General features: G+C 33.0%; 1 protein-coding gene across 1 annotated transcript in view; it reads right to left on the reverse strand.

The window, feature by feature from the left end:
* LOC129230648 (multiple C2 and transmembrane domain-containing protein-like) overlaps window positions 1-14,904 on the reverse strand; it is a 183,830-nt gene extending 168,926 nt beyond the window's left edge. Inside the window, exon 1 of the mRNA XM_054865064.1 lies at window positions 14,718-14,904. Within this exon, the coding sequence (XP_054721039.1) occupies window positions 14,718-14,808 (91 nt within the window). The 5' untranslated portion in view covers window positions 14,809-14,904. The remainder of the gene's footprint in view (window positions 1-14,717) is intronic.
* Between the last annotated feature and the right edge of the window lie 6,065 nt (window positions 14,905-20,969).

The following is a 20,969-nucleotide window of genomic DNA, read 5'->3' on the forward strand; positions in this document are numbered from 1 at the left end:
GAACTTGAAAAAAGTTTACGAGGGAAAACGAAAGAAAAAACTAAGAATTACTTGACATAGCCATTACTTTTAATAACGCTACTTGTAAACACGGCAGGATTTCACGAGGTAGAAAATTTGCGGAAATTTATTCATGGAACAGTGGAATTGCTTTTTTTTAATGGAATAACTTTTTATCGCCAGTTGTGAAAAATGCAAAATAGAACAGATTTTAAATAATTAGATTTGAAAATGATATTTGTGTTAATTTTTATACCTGAAAATGTTTGCTCAGTTTCGTAACTTACGAGCCTCAACGAGTTATGTTGCGCAACACAAGCTATGCTTATTTTTCCTTAGGGCCTAGACCTTAACATTTTTGAGAAAGTCAGAAGACTACGGAAAAAGTACTTTTGCGAGCAGTTTTTTTGCGAAAATGAATCTGTGATTTTGCCAGCTAAAAATTTCGCGAAATTTTACATCAACAGAACAGAAATTTGCAGAGAAAAATATTCCGTGCGGTTAAAATTTTCGTTATCAGGACGACTAGTGAAAATTAAAGCCATTACGACGGGCTAACGAAAATTAAAGCCACGCAAAAATAAGTGCTTTTACAGTAATTCCTAGTAAAGGGCAAAAATATCTAATATTTTTAAATTAAAAAAAAAAAAAAAACCTCAAAACTTTTGAACAAAGATTTGTACTATATTTTCTGGAATAAAATCCACAGGCGAGACTATTCTGCATTTTAAGCATTTATTGACGCTGATTTAGATTTTACGATTAATCGAACATTGGTTTATCTTGCATATTATATTTAGTATTTTTAATCTGCGTTGCATTTTGCAGAAAAAAATCGACTGCCGTGCCCTAGCCTAGGGCAGTTTGAGGAAAAGGCACTTTCAATGAAAGAATTTAACAATGGTTGTGTAGCATTTCTTTGCTTTTCATTTGTCTTTCGGGTGCGAAGTCTGAACTTCTCGCCAAATTATGGCGCGGTCCCTCCTTAAGTGTTCTTAAACTTTAGATACATCTAAAAATAATTTTTATATCACATTTTTAGTTCTGAGTCCCTTCTGAGTTTGGGTCCGACTGCTGTTATAATCCATAACACTCCTTAAGTGAGGGCCATGGTGCAAAGCATCTTGACGCAAAGTGGTTATGACAGAGAACATGTTAACATAATTGCTTCGCACTGCCGTTTTTGGAGCGCAGAACATCTTTAGAAAGAAGTCTTCATGGAGGACATATGAGGCATTCAGAGCTAAACTGGATCAAGTCCATTTCCACTTAGTTCACTTTAGCACTGAAAGCTTCATTTGCGAACGTAACATTTCGTTGCCAAAATTTACTGCGTTCAGAGAAAGTCGAAATGGAAATGATCCACTTTAGCTCTGAATGCCTCATATAAACATCGTTGTCTGGCATTTGCGTCTTGAACATGAAAAAAGCAGAAGCTCTTTTATACTATCTTGTTCTATTTAAAAGAAGCCTGACCATGAGGTAGTGCATTTCTTCCCGGAAGAGAACAAATAGTAACGAGGAGGAATTGCAAAATTTGCGTAGCGATGAGTTAACATGAAATAACATTGCATTCCGCTTTCCGAGCAGAACTCTTTGATCGCACCTAATTTCTAATTTGAATCTTGTACACAACAGATTTTTTTCCCCCTTTGATAAGAATATTCTTTCTTCGTGTCACTAAGAGCAGAAAAAGGTAAATTAATTCATTCTAAGAAGCACAGGATAATTTAGAATGTTCTAAGTGTTTTTAAAAGGAAGCGACTTCTGACCAGTGCAATCAAATCAAGCAAGTCCAGAGCTATGTTTGAAACGTTTATATATACAGCTTTCAGTGAAAGTAATTCTTAAAACCTCTCCACAACTCTAAAGGCAATAAAATAAATACAATTATAATAAACTACTAAAACTGGCTAATTCGGTTTTTAGTTATTTTTTTGAACATTCTATGTTGACCGCCACAAATGCTTTTTCAGTTCTTATAAAATAGACTGAACAATTTTAACAAGAACTTTTACCATTTTTTTACGCAGCTAATTTTTGTAACCTTTGAATCATCAAAAAAAAAGGTAATTCTATTCATATGTATGCCTTTTTTATTTTTATTCTTACCCCGTTAGCCCACGCATAGTTTGTCTTTGTTGCCATCGCACAGGAATGTAATTTTGTTGATTGCGCCTTCTCTTTCTCTGGAACGCAATCAAGAAAATTACGTCCCAAATAAAACGAGAAAATACCTCTCAATGTTTTCCATCCAAATCATCTTTTTACTTCCAGTAGGTTTTTGCATACAAGATTACATTACCATTTGGTTGCTTCAGCATCCGGAGGAATTGGACGTTCGAATTTGAAAAAGATTTGTAATTATTTTTAGTTTACAGCTTCGGAGAAGTTTTTATTTTTCTCCATCAAAGTAATTAGGCTCGGATCAAACGAAAACAAATTTAGAGCCGAAACTATTGTCTTTCCGAAACATGATAAAGGAATGAAAACAGTATCTAAAATGCTTTCTCTTACTATTTCGATTGAAAAAGACTAACATAGGAAAATGTACGCGAAGTTCTAAACATAATCTTCTTTCATTTGCATGTCAAGCAGTCTCGCAGCAAAATATGAATTTTTATCGTCCATTTTCACTTCAGAATTTTTGAAAGTAGATTCATTATTTCGAACATTGGTGCAGCTTCGAAAAAGTGGCTAAACATCCCACGTTCATTTACTCTAGCCTTCAAACATGGGAAAACTTTTGTTGACTTAGTTAATTAACTACTTCGTGACAGTCTTCATTGCCCTATTGCAGTTTCCTTTGATGCAAAATCTTTTGTGCACGAATATTTATGTTGAAGAGCGTAATTGTTTTGGGCAAACCGTTTTTAAAACTACATTTTTAGTAAATATAGAGTAGTTATAGCATTAGTAAGTGTAACTTTATTTAACGGTATGTCTGCTAAAGGTTGCTATGGAAGTGACAAACGACCAGTTAAGATAATTCTAACTGAATGAGGAGGAAAAAGGGGAAAAAATTCAAGTGTTTTGTTCATTTTAATGTGACTCTGCTAAATTTAGAGGTCAACACACATCTGCAAAAGCTGGCATCCCTGCAAACTAATAGATGCGTTGGTTTCCGCTTATTAACCGGATGTTAGTCGTTCCATCTCATCGGTGGTCAGACAAGAAAACACTTTCAGTTACTAGACTTGAAATATTTATTGTAGTACTTCTTAACGGCTAGAATAAGGGTAATAATATCTGCGTCTGTTATAGGAGTAATAGAATTAATTTCATCAGCTCATACAATTTTATTCCTTCTGTGTAGGAAACAGAGTTCCTCATAACCGCAAAATGCAAAACGATATTAGATTTTGCAACTTCTCGACTAAATAATGTTGATTTATCATTTACAAATTGTACATTAAGTAAGAAATATAACGTCAAAAAAAGCACTTTTAACGTTGTTTTTACTTACTTTACTGTTCAGCACAAAGGTATTTATTTATCTTAAGTAGTATATGTTCAGCGTGGGGCACTAAATTTTATACCCACATAACCCCATGTGATTTTTTTTAAATGAGTTTTCGTTTAAGACAGTGCTTATACACCACTATTACTTACAACATTGCAAGAACTGAAATATCTCATATGAGTAGCATTACGAAAAATTGATAATCAAACACTCCAAAATATATTTTATAGATAGATGTGTGTCGCATTACGAAAGGCGAACTCATCGAACATTTGTGAGGGAAAAAAACCTTGACAGTTTACTTTTAAGTAGTGGTACCCGCACGGCTTTGCCCGTAATAGAAAATTAAAAGGTCATTTGGTTCGCCTGTATATTTACAAATAATGGATGACGAATTTCTCGCCAATTTGCTATGTTCATTTGCTCGCCAATGTTACGGTTTCACATTATAATGATTTCGTATTCTACTCTTCCACGTTATGATCATTTGTTCGGTAAAATTTTCTTAAAGTTGGAACAGAAAAGGAACAAATTAGAATTTTCGAAAAATCACTTCGAGGTGCACACAAACATGCTACAAATCAATTTTGTACCAAATTTCAGGAAAATTGGCAGAACGGTTTAGGCGTTGTGCGCGTCACAGAGATCCAGACATCCAGACAAAGAGACTTTAAGCTTTATTATTAGTAAAGATTATCATTTATAGTGCTCACTGTAATAGTTTATGAAATATAATTTTGTAAAACCGGGATATTCTTCTACGCTAACCCTGTATGACAAAGAAAAGATAGCAAAACGAAAATCTTAGGGGGAGAAATAACTACAAGCAAAAATACAAATGGTTACAGTACAATTTTAATGACTAAGAGAAAACTCAAATGAGGAATCTCAGGAAGAAATTTCTAATGGCTGCAGAAGAAACTGATGAAATTGCCCTAAAGGGAAAAGTCCCTTTACGAGACGAAATTCGGTTGTAACTAACTGCGGGAACTGTGCCAGGAGTACTTTTGTAACAAAAAAAAAAAAAAAAAAAGACGCAATAACTGCCTTCTACAGTCATAGAGACATAAATCCCATAGAAATAGGAACACGTTTATTGCATTTCTGACAAATGTTTCGGGTGGAAGTCGTTCTGGAAGAGAAAAAGGAGACAAAGTTTCAATTGCATAAGAAAGGAGAGGAGCACCAACTGTAAACTTGTGAAAAATAATACTTGAGAGCTATGTTTTTGACCTTTTCCGACCCGTGGACCGGTTAAACGTTTTAAAAATTTCGCGGACTGTAGACACATACACAAAAAAAAAAATTTGGATTTTGATGTCAAATTCAAATTATGTTTTTCGCAATCACGGATTGCGCTAAGGCACTACTCTGAGTTTTTTGTTTCTGCAAATGGATTGGAATGGAAATGGAAAAGAAATTCGCAACCGTCATATTAAGACTGGTGATTTTCTGGATCAGGTAACATGAGACATCTCCATAAAAAAATAAGTAGTCTTTAAGATGTGGTAATAAAGATCGGGTTATTATGGAAAATTTGCACCCGTATACTCATCATAAAAATTAAATTTACAGTGTATACCTGTCGGGTATTTTTATTTCTTATCATTCTTAAATGATAGGGATTAATATATTTTTATTTAGAGGACATTCACTTTCTAAGTTCATCTACGTTGATGTTTTTTCTGAAAAAACGCGATTTTATATCCTCCCCATCTTTTTTAAAGCAAAATCTGCTTAAGCTAAGCCTTGAATGAATGCAAACGATTTGTAACCAAGGCGACGAAAATGTGTCCTATTAATAAATATCAAAACAACGAACTAGACTTATTCTCGTCATCATGGTAATCTGAAAAATCAGAACAGCTTCAACATCGGTCAAGTGAGCTTAATCAGCTATTCGCGATTACTCAATAATATAAAATAAAATCACCAGGCATTAAGGACTTGCCCATAGCCATAAATTGATACGAGATCTTGATTACATAAATCAAAACTTGTTATGGATTGCGTAAACTAATTGCAAGATTTTTATTAAAACTTATTTACAATAATATTTAAAAGTAAAAATAAGAAAATGTAATTATTGCATATACATATGTAATCCATTGAGAATAATCATAGAAATACACAAAAAGTTATCACAACTAACGTAAGAATATCGCATAAAACGTATTTGTTATTTTTACTTATTTATTTTGACTAAGAGATTTTTTGAAATTTAGGCTTAAAAAATCTTTGAGAATCCGCCAAATTTTTCCGCGGCTGGACCAAAGTTTCAAAATTTTGTCTTATTAGAGAGTCATAAAATCTTTTCATCTTCCCGATGACATTTTTTTGTTTGTGCGTCTATATGCTCCTAAAAGTCGAGCAAATTGAACAGGGAATTTTCCTTAGAATAAAGTAGCTATTCTTTATGAAAATTTGAGTACTTTAGTTATTAGTGTACAAAATTGATAGACATTTTAATTTTCCTGCGAAGAATCGTTACAAAATATACGTAAAAAATTGTTCGAATTACTTCAGAAAATTCATTAAACTTACATTTAAATAATGAAAAAGAGGATAATGGTTTAAAACATATTCGTAAAAAAATGGTTTACTTACTTTCTTATATGCATTAAAGTAATCTTTTTTGATAAAAAAGCAGATGAGGGTTTAAATATTCGTTTAAAAAATTGATCTAATTAATTCACAAAATGCATTAAACTTGCATTAAAATGATGAAAGAGCGGATAAGGGTAAGTATGCGTAAAAGATAGCTCTTACTACTTTAGAAAATGCATTTAGCTGACCTTTAAAACGATGGAAAAGTGGATAACGGTTTAAATACACACGAATTTTTAAAAACGCATTTATGTACATTAGTTTTTAATGATAAAAAGCGGATAACAAGTTTAAATACACCACAAGTAAAAAAAAACCGATCTAAATATTGAAGAGAATGAATGCATTTCACTGACATGTAAATGACTAAAAAGCAGATAAGGGTTTGAATAGATATTTTTAAAAAATGATGAACTTTTAAAAATGCGTTACATTAACATTTAAAAGATGAAAAAACGGATAAGGTTTTAAATAGGCAAGAAACCCATAAACATGGAGATCTCAGGGTGAACAAATTTCGAAACATTTACCTTTCCCTTAGAAATCGCAAGAAAGTTAGTCAACAGAATGATAACTGCCCCTGTTAGCTTATTTATGAAAAACTACAAAGGTATTTGGAACATGTTTTTTTTTTATATAAAGAAACATTTTGCTATCAGATATAAACATTGCAATTTTACCAACAGTTAAGTTTATGCAAATACATAACTTTAAAAATCAATGGCACATTTTCGACCTGAACTCAATCATACTTGCTCACTGTCGCAGATTTTTAGCCAACATTAATGATTTTTCATACCTTAATTACGCACGTACTTATGTTGACAGATAAAAAAAAACTATTTTTATCTGTCAACATACTGATGTGTGCATCACATGACTTCCTAACATCCCAATTTAATGTCATTTCCCCATTACTGGCAATTTCAATGTAATTCAATAGTTAACTCGATAAATATCACCAACAGTGGCTAAATTAAACCAGATTTTTAAAAAAAAATCGCCAAATTAATCGCCAAGTTGGCGACCAAAAGACTGGCGATATATCGCGAAGTGGCCGCCAAATTATAACACCACTTGAGTTTACATCGAAATTAACAATGATTTCCCCCCAAAAAGGGGCAAAAGACCCCTTTAGAAACACCCGAATGCAACCAAAAGGGGTGGTGCACAACAAACCCCACTAGGAGTCTACATACCAAATTTCTACTTTCAAGGACATATCGTTCTTGAGTTATGCGACATACATACTCACATACGTACATACAGACGTCACGAGAAAACTCGTTGTAATTAACTCGAGTATCGTCAAAATGGATACTTCGCGTGTCCATACGTTCTTAGCCACTTATCCACGTGTGGTCGAGTCGAAAAAAAACTCATCATTCATTCGGGGGTGAGTAAAATGGAAATTAAGGTCGATTTTCGAGTGAAAATTTTTTCGCGAATACAATACTTCCTTTTTTGTAAAAGGAAGTAAAAATAGCAAAAAAAAAAAAAAAGCGTATTGAATATGTTTAACGGAAATTTTTGACACGCAAATAAAAACTACCCCGGGTTGTATTTCAAATCAATATTTTTTCTTTTGAAATATTAAATTCATAAATCGTAAAAAAAAATCAAATACGTATGCTCAAACATTCAGAAAATATTTTTAATTTTGAAGTTGGTTCAAAGTTTTGTATAAAACAAAAAGTTTTATACAAATAGTGCTATAATCATGAACGCACAAAAATATCAACCAAAAAAACAAGGAGAGAATTTAACATTACAAGGTTTCTCTTTTAAATCTTAAAAACAAATAAAGTTTTGCGAAACCTAATGACACAAAAATTTGTATACAAAGTACAACTTTTTTCAAAAAAACCAAAAAAAAAAACCTTTTTTTGATTTAAACCAGGTTTTTTTGGTTTAAACTGGGTTTTTTTTTTTGTTTAAATACTATTTGCGAGAAAAACAATTTTCGGAAGGTAATTAAGGTTCCATGTAATTTACAGTTATTCAAGTCACATTATACCTAATTTCTTGATTAATTAAAGAGATTAGAACAAAATCTTGTAACTAAATTAAATAATTAAAATAGATTTCTGCGGGGAAATATTGATTGAAATGTTTGACTTGATTAACATATTAGTATGCATGTATATATAGACCCTTTATGATACGAAATACTGGCTTCATTTTTGATTTCATCAAATGAAAGCCACATTAGGTCTTTTTTTCTACCAGAATTAGACATTCTTTTTAAAACAATATGAGTAAGTAACTTTTGTAAACTGCACAGGTTAGCTAAGGCAAAGCAAATACCAAAATCCCAATTCCAATGAACAAAAGGGGGGAAAAAAACTACTGCACCCAATAGTCATAAAGCAGCATAGGTGTATAGCCAATCAAAATCTTTTGAGCACACAGAATCCAAAAAAGAAAAAAAAACACCAATGGAGAGTGTAGTTTATATGTGAAGATTTATATATTTCTCAATCAATTTTTACACATACATTTGCATTTTGTTCTAGGAATTTAAAAATTTGTCTTTTAAACTTCCTACATTATAATATAAGGAACTATTATGTACCATAATATGAAGTATAAACTTTTTTTTTTAATTTGATTCAAATAATATTATTTGTGTTCACCTGCAGAACAAATCTTAATTTTTAGGTGCAAACAATTAAGTTCTTAAACTGTTGATTACCTTACAAGTCAAAGTTAAAATTCCAGGAAAGTGCAAATAAATGGGCAAAAATGTCACACCCCTGCAACAGGAGTGAGCAATATAATGGATTGCATCTACAATAAAAGATTCAATCCTTAGTAAATCTTAACTAATCATGCAAATTAAGCATAATGATGGAAGTTGACTGAAATCTGCTTTATGGCACATATATGAAATAAAAAGTATATTAATTTTTTTTTTCGATTAAAGCTTGTACAGTCGAATCCCGACTTATGCGAGGGATGCGTTCCAAGACACATCGCGTAAGTCGGAATTTCGCGTTGTGGAACAAGGTATGTTTAGCAGTTTTTTTTATAAGCATTTCCAGTTGTTTCAGATGTTTGTAAACACCCCTCATATTGTTTCAAACTATTTATTTATATATTGCAGTATCTTTTACAAAGAACCGACTTCTTCTGTATTTTAGAAAAAGCGTTATTATCTTAATATATAAAAATCAATGTCCTGAGATAACATATATATATATATATATATATATATATATATATATATATATATATATATATATATATATATATATATATATATATATATATATATATATATATATATATATATCAACGCACAGCCGAAACCGCTGAAGCTTCAGACTTGAAATTTGGCAGGCATGTCCGCTTGATTACAAAAGTAACCACTAAGAAAGGATTTTTCGAAATCTCAATTAGTTCGGGAGAAATTAGTTAAAACCCCTCAATTTCTGCGAAATTAAAAACCTGTCATTGAAATTCAAATCCCTTATTTTCGAAGGCTTTCCTCCATTCAAATCATTATTCAGTACTTCATCTCAACTTTTGGTCGATAGCGAACTATAAATTTGATATTGTTTTTGTTTCTCACGTGATTCTTCGAGGCTTTTCTCAAGTCAAATCATAATGTTTCTGTCTTTTGCTTTTATTTTTTCAAAACTAGAAACGAAGTTTTTAAGAACATCATCACAAGCGGACTATCCTTTTGAATTTAGAAGAGTGCAGTTTCCTGTAAAAGTTTGCTTTGCAATCACCGTTTACAAGTCAGAAGGACAGACATTAAAAGCAGCAGGGATCGATTTAAGAGACTTTTTTTTCACACGACCAATGTTATGTAGCTTGCTCCAAAGCCAGTTCATCAAGCAGTTTAATAATTTTAGCACCAGAAAAAAAAACCAAAAATGTTGTATACAAAGAAGTTCTAGCTTAAACATAGGTATAAGAATAAAATGTGGATGACCTGTATTTTCAGAGATAATCAATACTTTAAAAGGATCGTTAATAACAGTTAAAGATCGGTTAAGGACAAGGGCATATATATATAAGGAGTCCAGGGTCCCCGGGATCCTCCCCAAATTAGAAAAAGTTATAGGTAATAAATTATTATTATCGGGGATTTTCGAAACTAGGTGCACCAAGCACTGTTAACCCCTGCTAATTCCATTACCCGAGCAATGCCGGGTACGGGAAAGCTAGTTTGACATAAAATTCTGTAACTTAGCACAAAATCAATGACTAATGGAGGGGAGAGAAACTTAAAATAAAGCAGTATGGTACTTACAGTATGTACAGTACAGCATTATTATAGCACTTAACAGTATAGATATAATAAATATATTTATAATTTAAAAAATGAAGATTGTTTATGCAGCGCGATCAGAATGCTATCAGAATGTATTTTATCAACGTTCATATGTAAAATGAAAAAAAAAAAAAAAGTTAAGAATCGGAGCGGTTATTTGTATAAACTAAAGCAAAGCGTTGTTCAGACTAATACAGTGGGTGAACTTCCGCTTTCAGTGATGCTAAAGGGATGAAAGTCCATTCGCAAAACCAATATTTAGTGTCAACGAAGCCCATTCTAACTCTCCGCCGCTCTTTTCCGAAAAATTTCATGTTGCAGGCGAGTAATTTGTGTCCGCACTAAAAAATTCATTACTCATGAAAAACTCGCGTTATAGCCATTTCACGTAAGTCGTATCGCGTTGTAGCGGGATCCGACTGTAATACATTTTGAAGAAGCAACTTTGTAATTTTAGTATTTATCTCTGCAACTTGCTAGGAACTTAGCATAAATGAAATTTTACATTTTTCAATATGTGTGGGGAAATCAATGTAAACCTGTAAAATGGACTTTTTTTTTGGCTTTTTTTTTAAACCATTTTTTTAAAAAACCGCATGGTTTTTTTAAAAGAACCAATTGATTTAAACCATGGTTAAAACCATGGTTTAAACCAAACAACCCTGTTCCTTACCTTCAAGTATAAATCTGGATTCTCTCGCTATATAAACACTAGGGTGGGCCGAAAAAACTTTTTTTGGAAATCTGTTTTTGGATAGTGCGGAAAAGTTGCTATATGGACCCGTTATTACCCATAAAAAATTTCGCTAAATTTGTTTAATATTTAGCCGGCGCTATTTGACCTTGAAAAACTGAAAAAAGGGCAAAAATGCACTTTTTCAAAAAAAAAAAAAAAAATGGGGGGGGGGGGTAAAAATAAAAGTTTGAAGCTAGTTTCAGCAAACATTAGAAGTATCTGTCAGTGAATTAGTTGAAATCCTCAAAGACTTTTATACATTTCGTAGAATATTTAGCTACGCTCCTTTAAGACTGACACATGGGAAAAATGAAAAAAAAAAAAAAAAAAAAATTGAAAAGTAGTTTCAAAATAAGTAAATACTGAAATGTTACGCAATAAGTTACTTAGAAAAAACAGTGAAAATTCAATCAATTTTATGCGACATTTGTTCGCCAATTTTTAAAAATGCACACACTCAAATAAAAAATAGTTACATAAGATGCTAATTTTTTAATCTTCAGTTCCAATTGTTTCTCCTGGATAATAAACGGCGCTCAACTGCTTCTATTATTCCTAAGATTATGTTATAACTATTTATATATGTTTGACAAATTAAGCCCTTGAGTATTAAAAAAATGTGAATCCTCTGAAGTTTTTTAAACGGGAGCCGGACATTTCGAATGTTATTGCATGAAAGATGTTACGGGGCTGAAGTTTAGCACTGAAAACAGGACAAGGGGTCATTGTTTTAAGCTATTTAAATCTCAGGCTAACATGGATGTTAGGAAAAATTATTATTTTAGCAGGGTAGTGGAACCTTGAAACAGTTTACCGGAAGAGGTGGTAATGAGCAAGGGAGTAGATAGTTTTAAGAGGGCAATTGATCTTCACTGGGGATTGTAAACTGACTGGGACCAGTCTAGCTGGGCCCAGAGCCTGTTGCTGGTCGTCACTTTTGTATTTGCATTTGTATTATCTTTGTTTTGGTATACAACACGACTGTTATGTAGAAACGCGCGAAAAAGAAAGTAACGCGAGCAAGCACAAGTAGTCTTCTATTTGGACATGTAAGAGATTTGTCTCCTCCCGATGCTTTATTTCTTCCAACATATGAGGACATTATCAGATGTAATCAAATTACTAAGATGCAAATAAAGGGAGAAGGAAGTAAGCAACCATCTTCAGCAAGTGTGGCCGCTGTAGTTGCAAAAAAAGTTATTGATATTTGGGGGCGTGCTTCCCTTCCCCTTGTTTCGATAAAAAGAGTGATTGCCATGATTTTATCTTATTATTCTAAATATAATAGCGCAACAAAAAATGCTAAAAATATAAAGAAGCAATTTTTACAATCAAAGCTAGGCAAATTTAAAGCAGAGGCTACGACTTTGTTTGACGTTTGTGCCTGCAAATGCACAGATTTATATTCGTGTCATTGCTGAAAAAAAAAAGCAAAAGTCCCTGATAGAGAAAAACAATTTCTAATTGATCAAAGGACAGTAAGAAAAATGGCTATTGGAAAAGTGGATAAGGTAACAAATAATGCATATTTCCCTCATCCTGAACAGCTATTGTTGACAATGTTGTTTGACTCAAGAAAATACATTAGGGAATTAGCTGTTAGGTGCATTCTGAACTCTAGAAATAAGAAGACGAAGAGCTCGGATGGTTACGATTTTTTAAGCGTCCTAAACTCAATTTTGAAGCCATTGATTCTGTTGATTTAGTTTATTGGGCAAACTGTGTTGCAACAGAGCCGCCTCTTACAATGCATCTAAAAGACCAACAATTGAATGAAATGTGCAAAGAACAGCCTACAGCTGTTTCGAGAAATTTCCCTGTCACACGGAAGCTGTGGAACGTTGTGTGAAACTAATAACCGAAACTGCAATATAAGTTCGTGGTGAAACTGCACAAGATGGATACATTCGTGCCAAACTTCAAGCTAGGAAAGAGCTTCCATCATTTGATAACAGGGGACAATTTTATTCCAAAAAATAATATTCATTATGCATGAGGTATTATAAATCAAATTTGAAGATTTCTTTTTCAAAATTTTAATATCTTTATACATGTAATTCTAGAAAATGTATGATATTATTGCGTGATAATAATTACTGTGATTAATAGTGCTATTTAATTAATTAGTCTATGATTTAATTTTAAAAAATAATTTTCACAATGGTTTTTAAAAAAAATTCAATATTTTTTCGTTTTTCTCCAATTTTTTGATGTCCGAAAGGAGCAGTTAAATGCTCATTAAAATCAATGAAACATTTTATGGGCTCGAACTGGCTCATTATATAACATTTTCGGTGCATTCCAGCAAAATATTTGGAATTTAGTTTTTTTAAAAAAATTTCGACAAATATTCATTTTTCTCATTTTTTTCGGTTTTTTAGTGTCAAATAGCGCTGGCTAGATATTGTTTAATATCCAAGAAATTTTTTGTAAGTGCTAATTAGCTCATCACGCAACTTTTGCGCGCTATCCAAAAATTGATTTCAAAAAAAAAAATTTTCGGCTTATTTCGGCCCACTCTAATAAACACCCTTCTTCCAATTTTTTGATCTCACGACGCAGGCCCGGATCTACGTAGTCTCAAACCCCGCAGGGGGAGGGGCACTGTACTAAAGAGGTCGTGGCTCTCATTCGAATGGCGCGCCCGCCGCAGGCTCTCAGTGGCGTAGAAATCAAGTAGGCCGTTAAAGGCCCTGCTGATTTTTTGCAGAGGTGCAAAGAAAATTATAGACGCAAGAATTTTGAAAGAACAGAAATATATGTTTAACATTATCGAGATTACCTTTTCTTTCTCTTCTTTTTGCAATTATTGTAGAAAAAAAAAATTAAAAAAAAAAGCTTAAATGAAATGTCTTAAGCAAAGTATTATGTAAAACATGCGCTATGTCTGCTGAGACGCACACACACACACACATATAGGGGTAACATAGGGGGTCGCGGGGTGTTTAGTTGGTGAAAAGGGGGTCGCGAAGTGAAAAAGGTTGGGAACCACTGTTATAAACTGATTGTGTATAGCGACCCCCCCCCCCCCCCTCCTGCAGTCCTATTTAGTGCAAAGTAAGGAAACAAAAATATTTTGTTATCAGAGGATCACGATTCAACCACAAATAAAAATAGCAAAGTTTTTCGAATATTTCGGTATTTCTGCAGTTTGTATTGAATAAAAATTTGAAAAATATGACATGAATTTGCCCAAAATTTCGAATACATAATGTACAACTGAAAGGAGAAATGTCTTACTGATTTCTAAATCAGAGGTGCCAACGGAAGGGGGGGGGGGGGGGCACGGCACACAATTCGCTATTGAACATTTTCGGGGGGGGATTTAATTTTGAGGTTTCTCGTTCTCGTGGGATGTTCCGTAGCATTTGAGGGGGCTGCGCCACAGTCCTTGTGGAATCTATCCCCCTATCTTAATGAAATCGACACGTTATGTTTACAAAAAGACAGTTTTAGGAACTTGAAACTTTATAAACGAAATAAAGCTAAGATAGAATCTCACTTGAAATCTCTTTTCACTGTGTTTCATATAACATTCCTTTATTTTATGTTGTTAAGGCACAAGTTCAATATATTGTTTGAGCTAATGCCTTAAAAGCATTTGATGAATAATAAACTTAACTTACCATGAATTTTCCAGTCTCCGTCTTGTAAAAAAGTGACCATTTTCACCAAGGAAATTGATTTTCGGGATTTAACTTTCACTTCCTTTTGCATAATAAACTACTCAAGAACAAAAGCAAAAAGGTTCATTATGAAAAATCGACAATTAATCCATTTTTTCGCATGGCCAACAACAATTAGCTGGGCACACTTTCGAATTCTTCCACCACATTCTCATCTTAAAACGCAACATTAGTGTTTAAGATTCCCTTGGAATAACTTTCAAAACAGGTTACGTCACGACGCATTACGCCACCTGGCGATATGCTTTGGAAATCTTCCTTATTGAAGGAAAGTGTTTAATTTAACAAGGCACACATAGGAAGAATGGGACAAATTTTGTTTTCAGACTCATTACAGGAACAAAATCCGCGTCGCGAGCCCTTTGTTCGTTCTTGCTGTAATCTCGGGAAAGGTAAATAACTTAGCAAAGGGCTCAAATGTTTGAGGGCAAGCAAAGATTATGGAGAGTCTTTCGAACAATGGAAGAGAAATATTAGCAACCTTGTAGCAAATAATCTTACTTGCATACGCATGACCTATTCTGTTGTCAAGCTTAATTATCTGTTTTTCTTAAAGTCATATAGAAGCTAAGAAATATATTCTGTGCGAAAAGTTGCTTTATTGTTCTTAAAATGCATTATTAATAACACTGAACATTCAGATGGCGTACTCCCGTTATAGAAAACGTGACATGGCATAATATTTTTTATTGGCGGGAAAAAATACAATATATCTTCGTCGTTCTGGTAAAAGTCCCTTCGTCAAACACTTTAGCTTTGAGATATTGTCAACACAAACTTTCAAATGGTTATAAAAAAAAAATGCTATAATCATTTTACAGACCCCTCCTTTTTTTTTTTCATGCATCTTTTAGTTTGTATGACTGGTTTACATCAAGAAATAACTCACTGTGAAATCTAATTCATTGCAGTGATGTTTTTTTTTTTTTTTTTTTTTTTTTTGTGTGTGTGTTTTGCCAGAACGACCGCGACATGTTTTGTAAACAACTTGGCAGAGGCAAATACAAGGAAAGGGTCAAGGGGGTCATGACCTTCCCCAAATTTTTGTATTTTAACATTGTACTTTATATTTTAATTTTCAACACAAAGGAATTCATTTGTTACATGTATATTGCATCAAAAGAATTTTATGCCATTTTGGCTGACCTGAGCGCAAGTGCACTTAAACTATTAATATATCTGTGAGAAAAAGAGAGAAATCAACTCAAATATGCACTCACGTAAATTGAGAGATAAGAACGGAAATGAATCAGCACACATTCATGCAAAAAAAAAAAAAAAAATCAATCGACACATATATGCATTCGTGAAAAGCAAAATGTACTAATGTTTGAACTATCAGACATGAACGTGCACCTAGTTTTATTCTAAGAGTTTATCGCCCCCTGGTGGTGAATTTACAAGTTTGGGGGGGTACAGTCGCAATGCATTTTTGGAAGCCACATTGTCTATCATAGGACTACGTTAAGCATTCATCGGGTTTATTTTTGTAAGGTAGTTCGCAATTGCGACATTTGCGTGCACGGTAAATCCACCACTGGACGCACCTACAGAACCATAAATTCACAAAGAAATGTTAAACCCCGTTGCCAAAACAATTATATTTTAGAAACTTAGTCTAAAAATAGAGCGCTCTATGTTACTTGAGAACAGCTTGGTTATTTCCGTTAAAGAAAATAATAATAATAATCTTTGTTTACTTACCAAACACATGAACACAAATCATAAACCAATTAATGATCTAATTCTTATGCAAACATACAAACATGGCGGCAACTTCCGTAAACACTGTTTATCAACATGGTACAAGGCGCGATGACTTAAAACATCCGGACGTGCTAAGACGGAAATTGAGTAGTCGCGTGAAGTGAAAAGAGAAGTCAAATTTCATTTCATATCTTGACAGATTGGTTTCTTATTCGAACGAAATTTGATTTGCCTTTTATTTTCCGAAGCTCTAGATAACATGTCTGATAAAATCAAGGTTGGCGTTTCAAAGGAAATTCTGTTCAATATTCAAAAAAATTCTTATTTTATTCATTTCTTGATAAGAAATAAATGTGTAACGTTATAAATAACTCCGTGAAAATTGAAATGCCAAAGATCTGACTTACATTCTTACACAACTATTCCATCTCCTGGTGTAAAAAAAGGTAAATCAGTGAACCTTATTAAATTCTGTGTAACTCCAAAACTTTTGTTTCAGTAAAATAAAAATATCAAAATAACTAAAAAGCATTTTTTCACTTAAATTTCTTAAATTAGAATTTTAAAAATGAATTCTGAATGTCGTACGAATCAATATTCCAATTATTTCCTAATTTGTTCATATTTTGATAATTATTAGAAATAAAAATGTAAAAATTATATGAATAACTTCAGTAAAATTGCTTCCGTACCCAGGCCTGACAAGAGGCCATGTCAGCCTAGTCGGAAACTAGGAGCCCCCCGGAGACACTGACCCCCCCCCCCCCCAAAAAAAAGAACAAAAGAAAGGGGGAAAAAAAGAAAGGAAGAAAGAAAAAGGGAAAAAAGAACTCCAAATTAGCGAAAATAAAGAGTTAAAGAAAAATTACTCGTTTGGTATTTCTGTTGTGGCACTTTAAATAGAGTTAATTGTTTTTGTAAGTAATTTTAAATTTTTCTTTTTCTTTTTATCTTCTTTTTCCTTCCTTTTTTGGGGGTGGGGGACGGCGACACAACTGACAAGGGGCCCGCCTTGGCTTATTTGCTGCATTACAAATCCACATCTTAAAGTAATTAATAACAACATTTTCCATTTTCAATTTTTTTGGAGTAGAATTCTACAAGTTATTTGTATTTACCGTTCGAATCAATATTTAAGTTATTTTCGGATTTATTTACTTACTGATGATTTATAAGAAATCCCGGACTTAAACGTCAAATTTAAACACAAAAGTCAATCTCAAATTCCAACTTTTAGGCCTCCTTAACACGACAGTCAACTCTTCAGGTACACCAGGCAGATGTGCCGCTATCATTCTGATACCGATGCGTTGAAGCAACTTTTCAGTTGATTCATTCTCAAGCGTTCGCTCTACACACGAGTCAACTAACTGAATCAACTCGGTTCAATTTTAACAGCGTTGGTGGAGCAGCTGCTCGAACAACTTCGGCTTATTAGAAGAAAATTTGATTCAACTGAGTTGCCTCGTGTGAACACAACGAAAAATGCCAGTCAATTAGTTGGTAGGCAACTTTTTCTAAAAGTAGATTCAACTAGCCGCCTCGTGTGTAGGAGGCCATAGTGTTTATAAATAAAACATTTATTTAAATCGGGTCGTTTCCAAAATTTTAAAAGTAATTTTTTTCTGAAAGAACATGCTTAAAAAGATAGGATCTAACCCGTTTTTAAGTAATTTGACTAAGTTTAGTATTTTTTAAGAAATATTTTAATTGGTGCGCAGATTCAATTTTATTTTTTACGCTTCGGCACATGACATCACAAGTGATGAAATGCCCTTCACTGATGCCATTAGCGCAATAATTGTTTCGCTTCTTTATTCACATGTCACATGTAGCGGCAACGATACGGTGGATAGCAAGCGTATAGCGCAATATTTAATTCACTTCTGAATTATTATAACGTGGGAACGCGGCAGAGAGCAAGCGCTAGCATTCAGTGCACCAGTGGAGTACGCGCCAAAGTTCATCACTAGTGACGCCATAAAGACCATGGTTTTTTTAATTGGACATTTAAAAAATGAATTAAAAATTAAACGTTTTAAAAATGAAAGATTTTTTTTTTTTCCGCTTCATGTTTTTTTTTTTTTTTTGCTCATTCTATCAACTTCAGCGACTAAAAGTAGCACTTTTGACTGATGGAAAGAACCCCATTGCAACAATGAAAAACCGCAAAACTGTGAACATTCTACAGTCGCCAACGGCTGGTAGTCACAATTTTATTAGTAGCCACTTTTTTTTTCCTATTTGATGTGCTATACGATAGTTTTTCAACCTAAATAATCGTTACAATACATTAGTTTATATAATTAATATTTTTTTTATTCATAAACGCTGATTTTGGTCGAAAAAATGCTTTAGTTACTTATACAAAAATGCTTCTAGTATACACTTTTGCTCAATTTATTTTTTGAGGAAGCAACCAGATGACGATAGATAAATGATTTTTTAATCGCCATTTGTTTAAGTTAGTCGCCCCGTGGCCGGCGGCAATCTTTGAATTTTTTCCTTATCCAATCAAACTTTTCAGGGTTCCGCTAACATTAAAATACTTGCTCTATTAAACATTTTTTTTATTTATATTTATTAGAAAAGAATTGGAAAAAGTTGCATGTTAATTTTCACATGATGGCTTTCAAAACTCATCTATTAGTTTCTCCTTTTTTATGTGAGCTAGAATCGTTTTCCTGTGACATCTTGTCTCTTCTTCTCAGTAATGTAAAATGTTCTCTCCCACTTTTTTTTCCTCCTAAAAGATTTTTATGTAAATAAAACATTTCATACTGAAACTACCTAAAAAGTACTGATAACATTATATTTATTGGCAAAGCGTTGCAAGAGAAAAAAAAAAGCAGGGGTAATCTGATTGCAAAAGAAAATAATTTTTTTGCAATCATTAAATTTGAAATTTAATTTTACTTAAATAAAATTTCCAGTAAATTCTCCCCTCTTCTTTCTACCTTTCAAAGCGAAGTTTTGGAATTACGATGCTTTTCTGAAAGGCGCGGATGAAGTGGGTTTTTTTTTTTAAATTTTAAACCCACCATAGTTAAATATATTAGTATGGAAATGGAACGAACAAAATATTTATCTGTAAAGCTTAAGAAAAAAAAACGAGACAAAATAAATTTTCCACTGTTATCAAAAAAAAAAAACTAAGTGAAAATTCATGAATCGAATGAACGAAAATTGACAGAAATAAATATATTTACAAAAAGGGCGTTACAATTAATTTGAAAAAAAGAAAAAGTGTGTAAATGATTAAAAGAAGGTCAAACATCAAATGATGTTTTTTAAAAGAAAAAGGCGAAGACAACGTCACGCAAATATTTGACGCACTTTTTCTAACCAAATGCAAACATGAAATCAAACAAGAACTATCCAAACACCAACTTTTGTTCAAAAATACTAAACATACTGGCCTATATATAAAGGAAAGTACGATTCCAAATTCCAACCCACAAACAGAGAATATTTTTCAAGGACAGAGCCCGAAACTGGCATTGACCAGCGGAAGAAAAAAAAAATTCATACTTTCACCCTTTTCTGCAAGATAACGAACGATGTCTGGAAAACAAAGAGGGAAAATGTGTGCTACAGAAAAAGACCGGTTTAGGGAAATCAAGTGAGCAGGTAAATCGACCTTCACTTTGTAATTTGTTGTCTTGCAGTGGGCAGATCATTCATTAGCTCATGGCGCAAGGTTATAATTTTTTGCTGTAAGTGCCGTGTAATTTGTAACCGTAACTGATACATTGGTCAGTGTTATAGGCCTAATGGAGGAAATTAGAATACATGGTGTTGTCGAAGTGAACTTGAATTGAAAGAATTATTGGATTGCAATAGTTTTCGCATTAGAGGACAGAAAAGGAGGAAATGTTTTTGATTTCATTTTATTTAAAAGAGGATTAGAAACAAAATGTTTCATAATGTTAAAAGCCTAGTGCTCAATGTATCTTCTGTCTCGAATCTTTGAGCTTATTTTTATCGTGGAATTGAATTGGCAAGAGTTATTACGTTACAATATTTGGGGCCTGAATAGGCCAACTAGGCCCTGGCCAAGGGCCCCCAATATTTAGGAGCCCCATATGGCTGAAATTACTTTAGTCTACGGCTAAAATTGTTTCAGCCAACGGCTAAAGTTTTTAATATGAATACAGGGAGCCCCAAAAAAGTATCTGGCTTAGGGCCCCTCGATATCTTAATCGAGTCCAGGCAATATTGAATACTTACAGTGGAACGCACTTGCACTAGAAATAACAAAGCATAAGCAAAAATATGCATTTTTATTTTTCTCTAAAGTTTTTTTTTTTCAAGAAACAATTTTTAAAAAATAATAATTCAATTTTTGCATGTGATATATTTTCCATCATTCTCATATTTATGATACCCAAAAATTGAAACTGACATTACAGAAATACTAATTCCTCCAGTGTTTCAAGTTTTTAAAATTAAATATTGTTTTAATTACCAAAGCGCAGATTCAAT

Source organism: Uloborus diversus, chromosome 9, assembly GCF_026930045.1.
Source record: "Uloborus diversus isolate 005 chromosome 9, Udiv.v.3.1, whole genome shotgun sequence".
Classification (NCBI taxonomy): Eukaryota; Metazoa; Arthropoda; class Arachnida; order Araneae; family Uloboridae; genus Uloborus; species Uloborus diversus.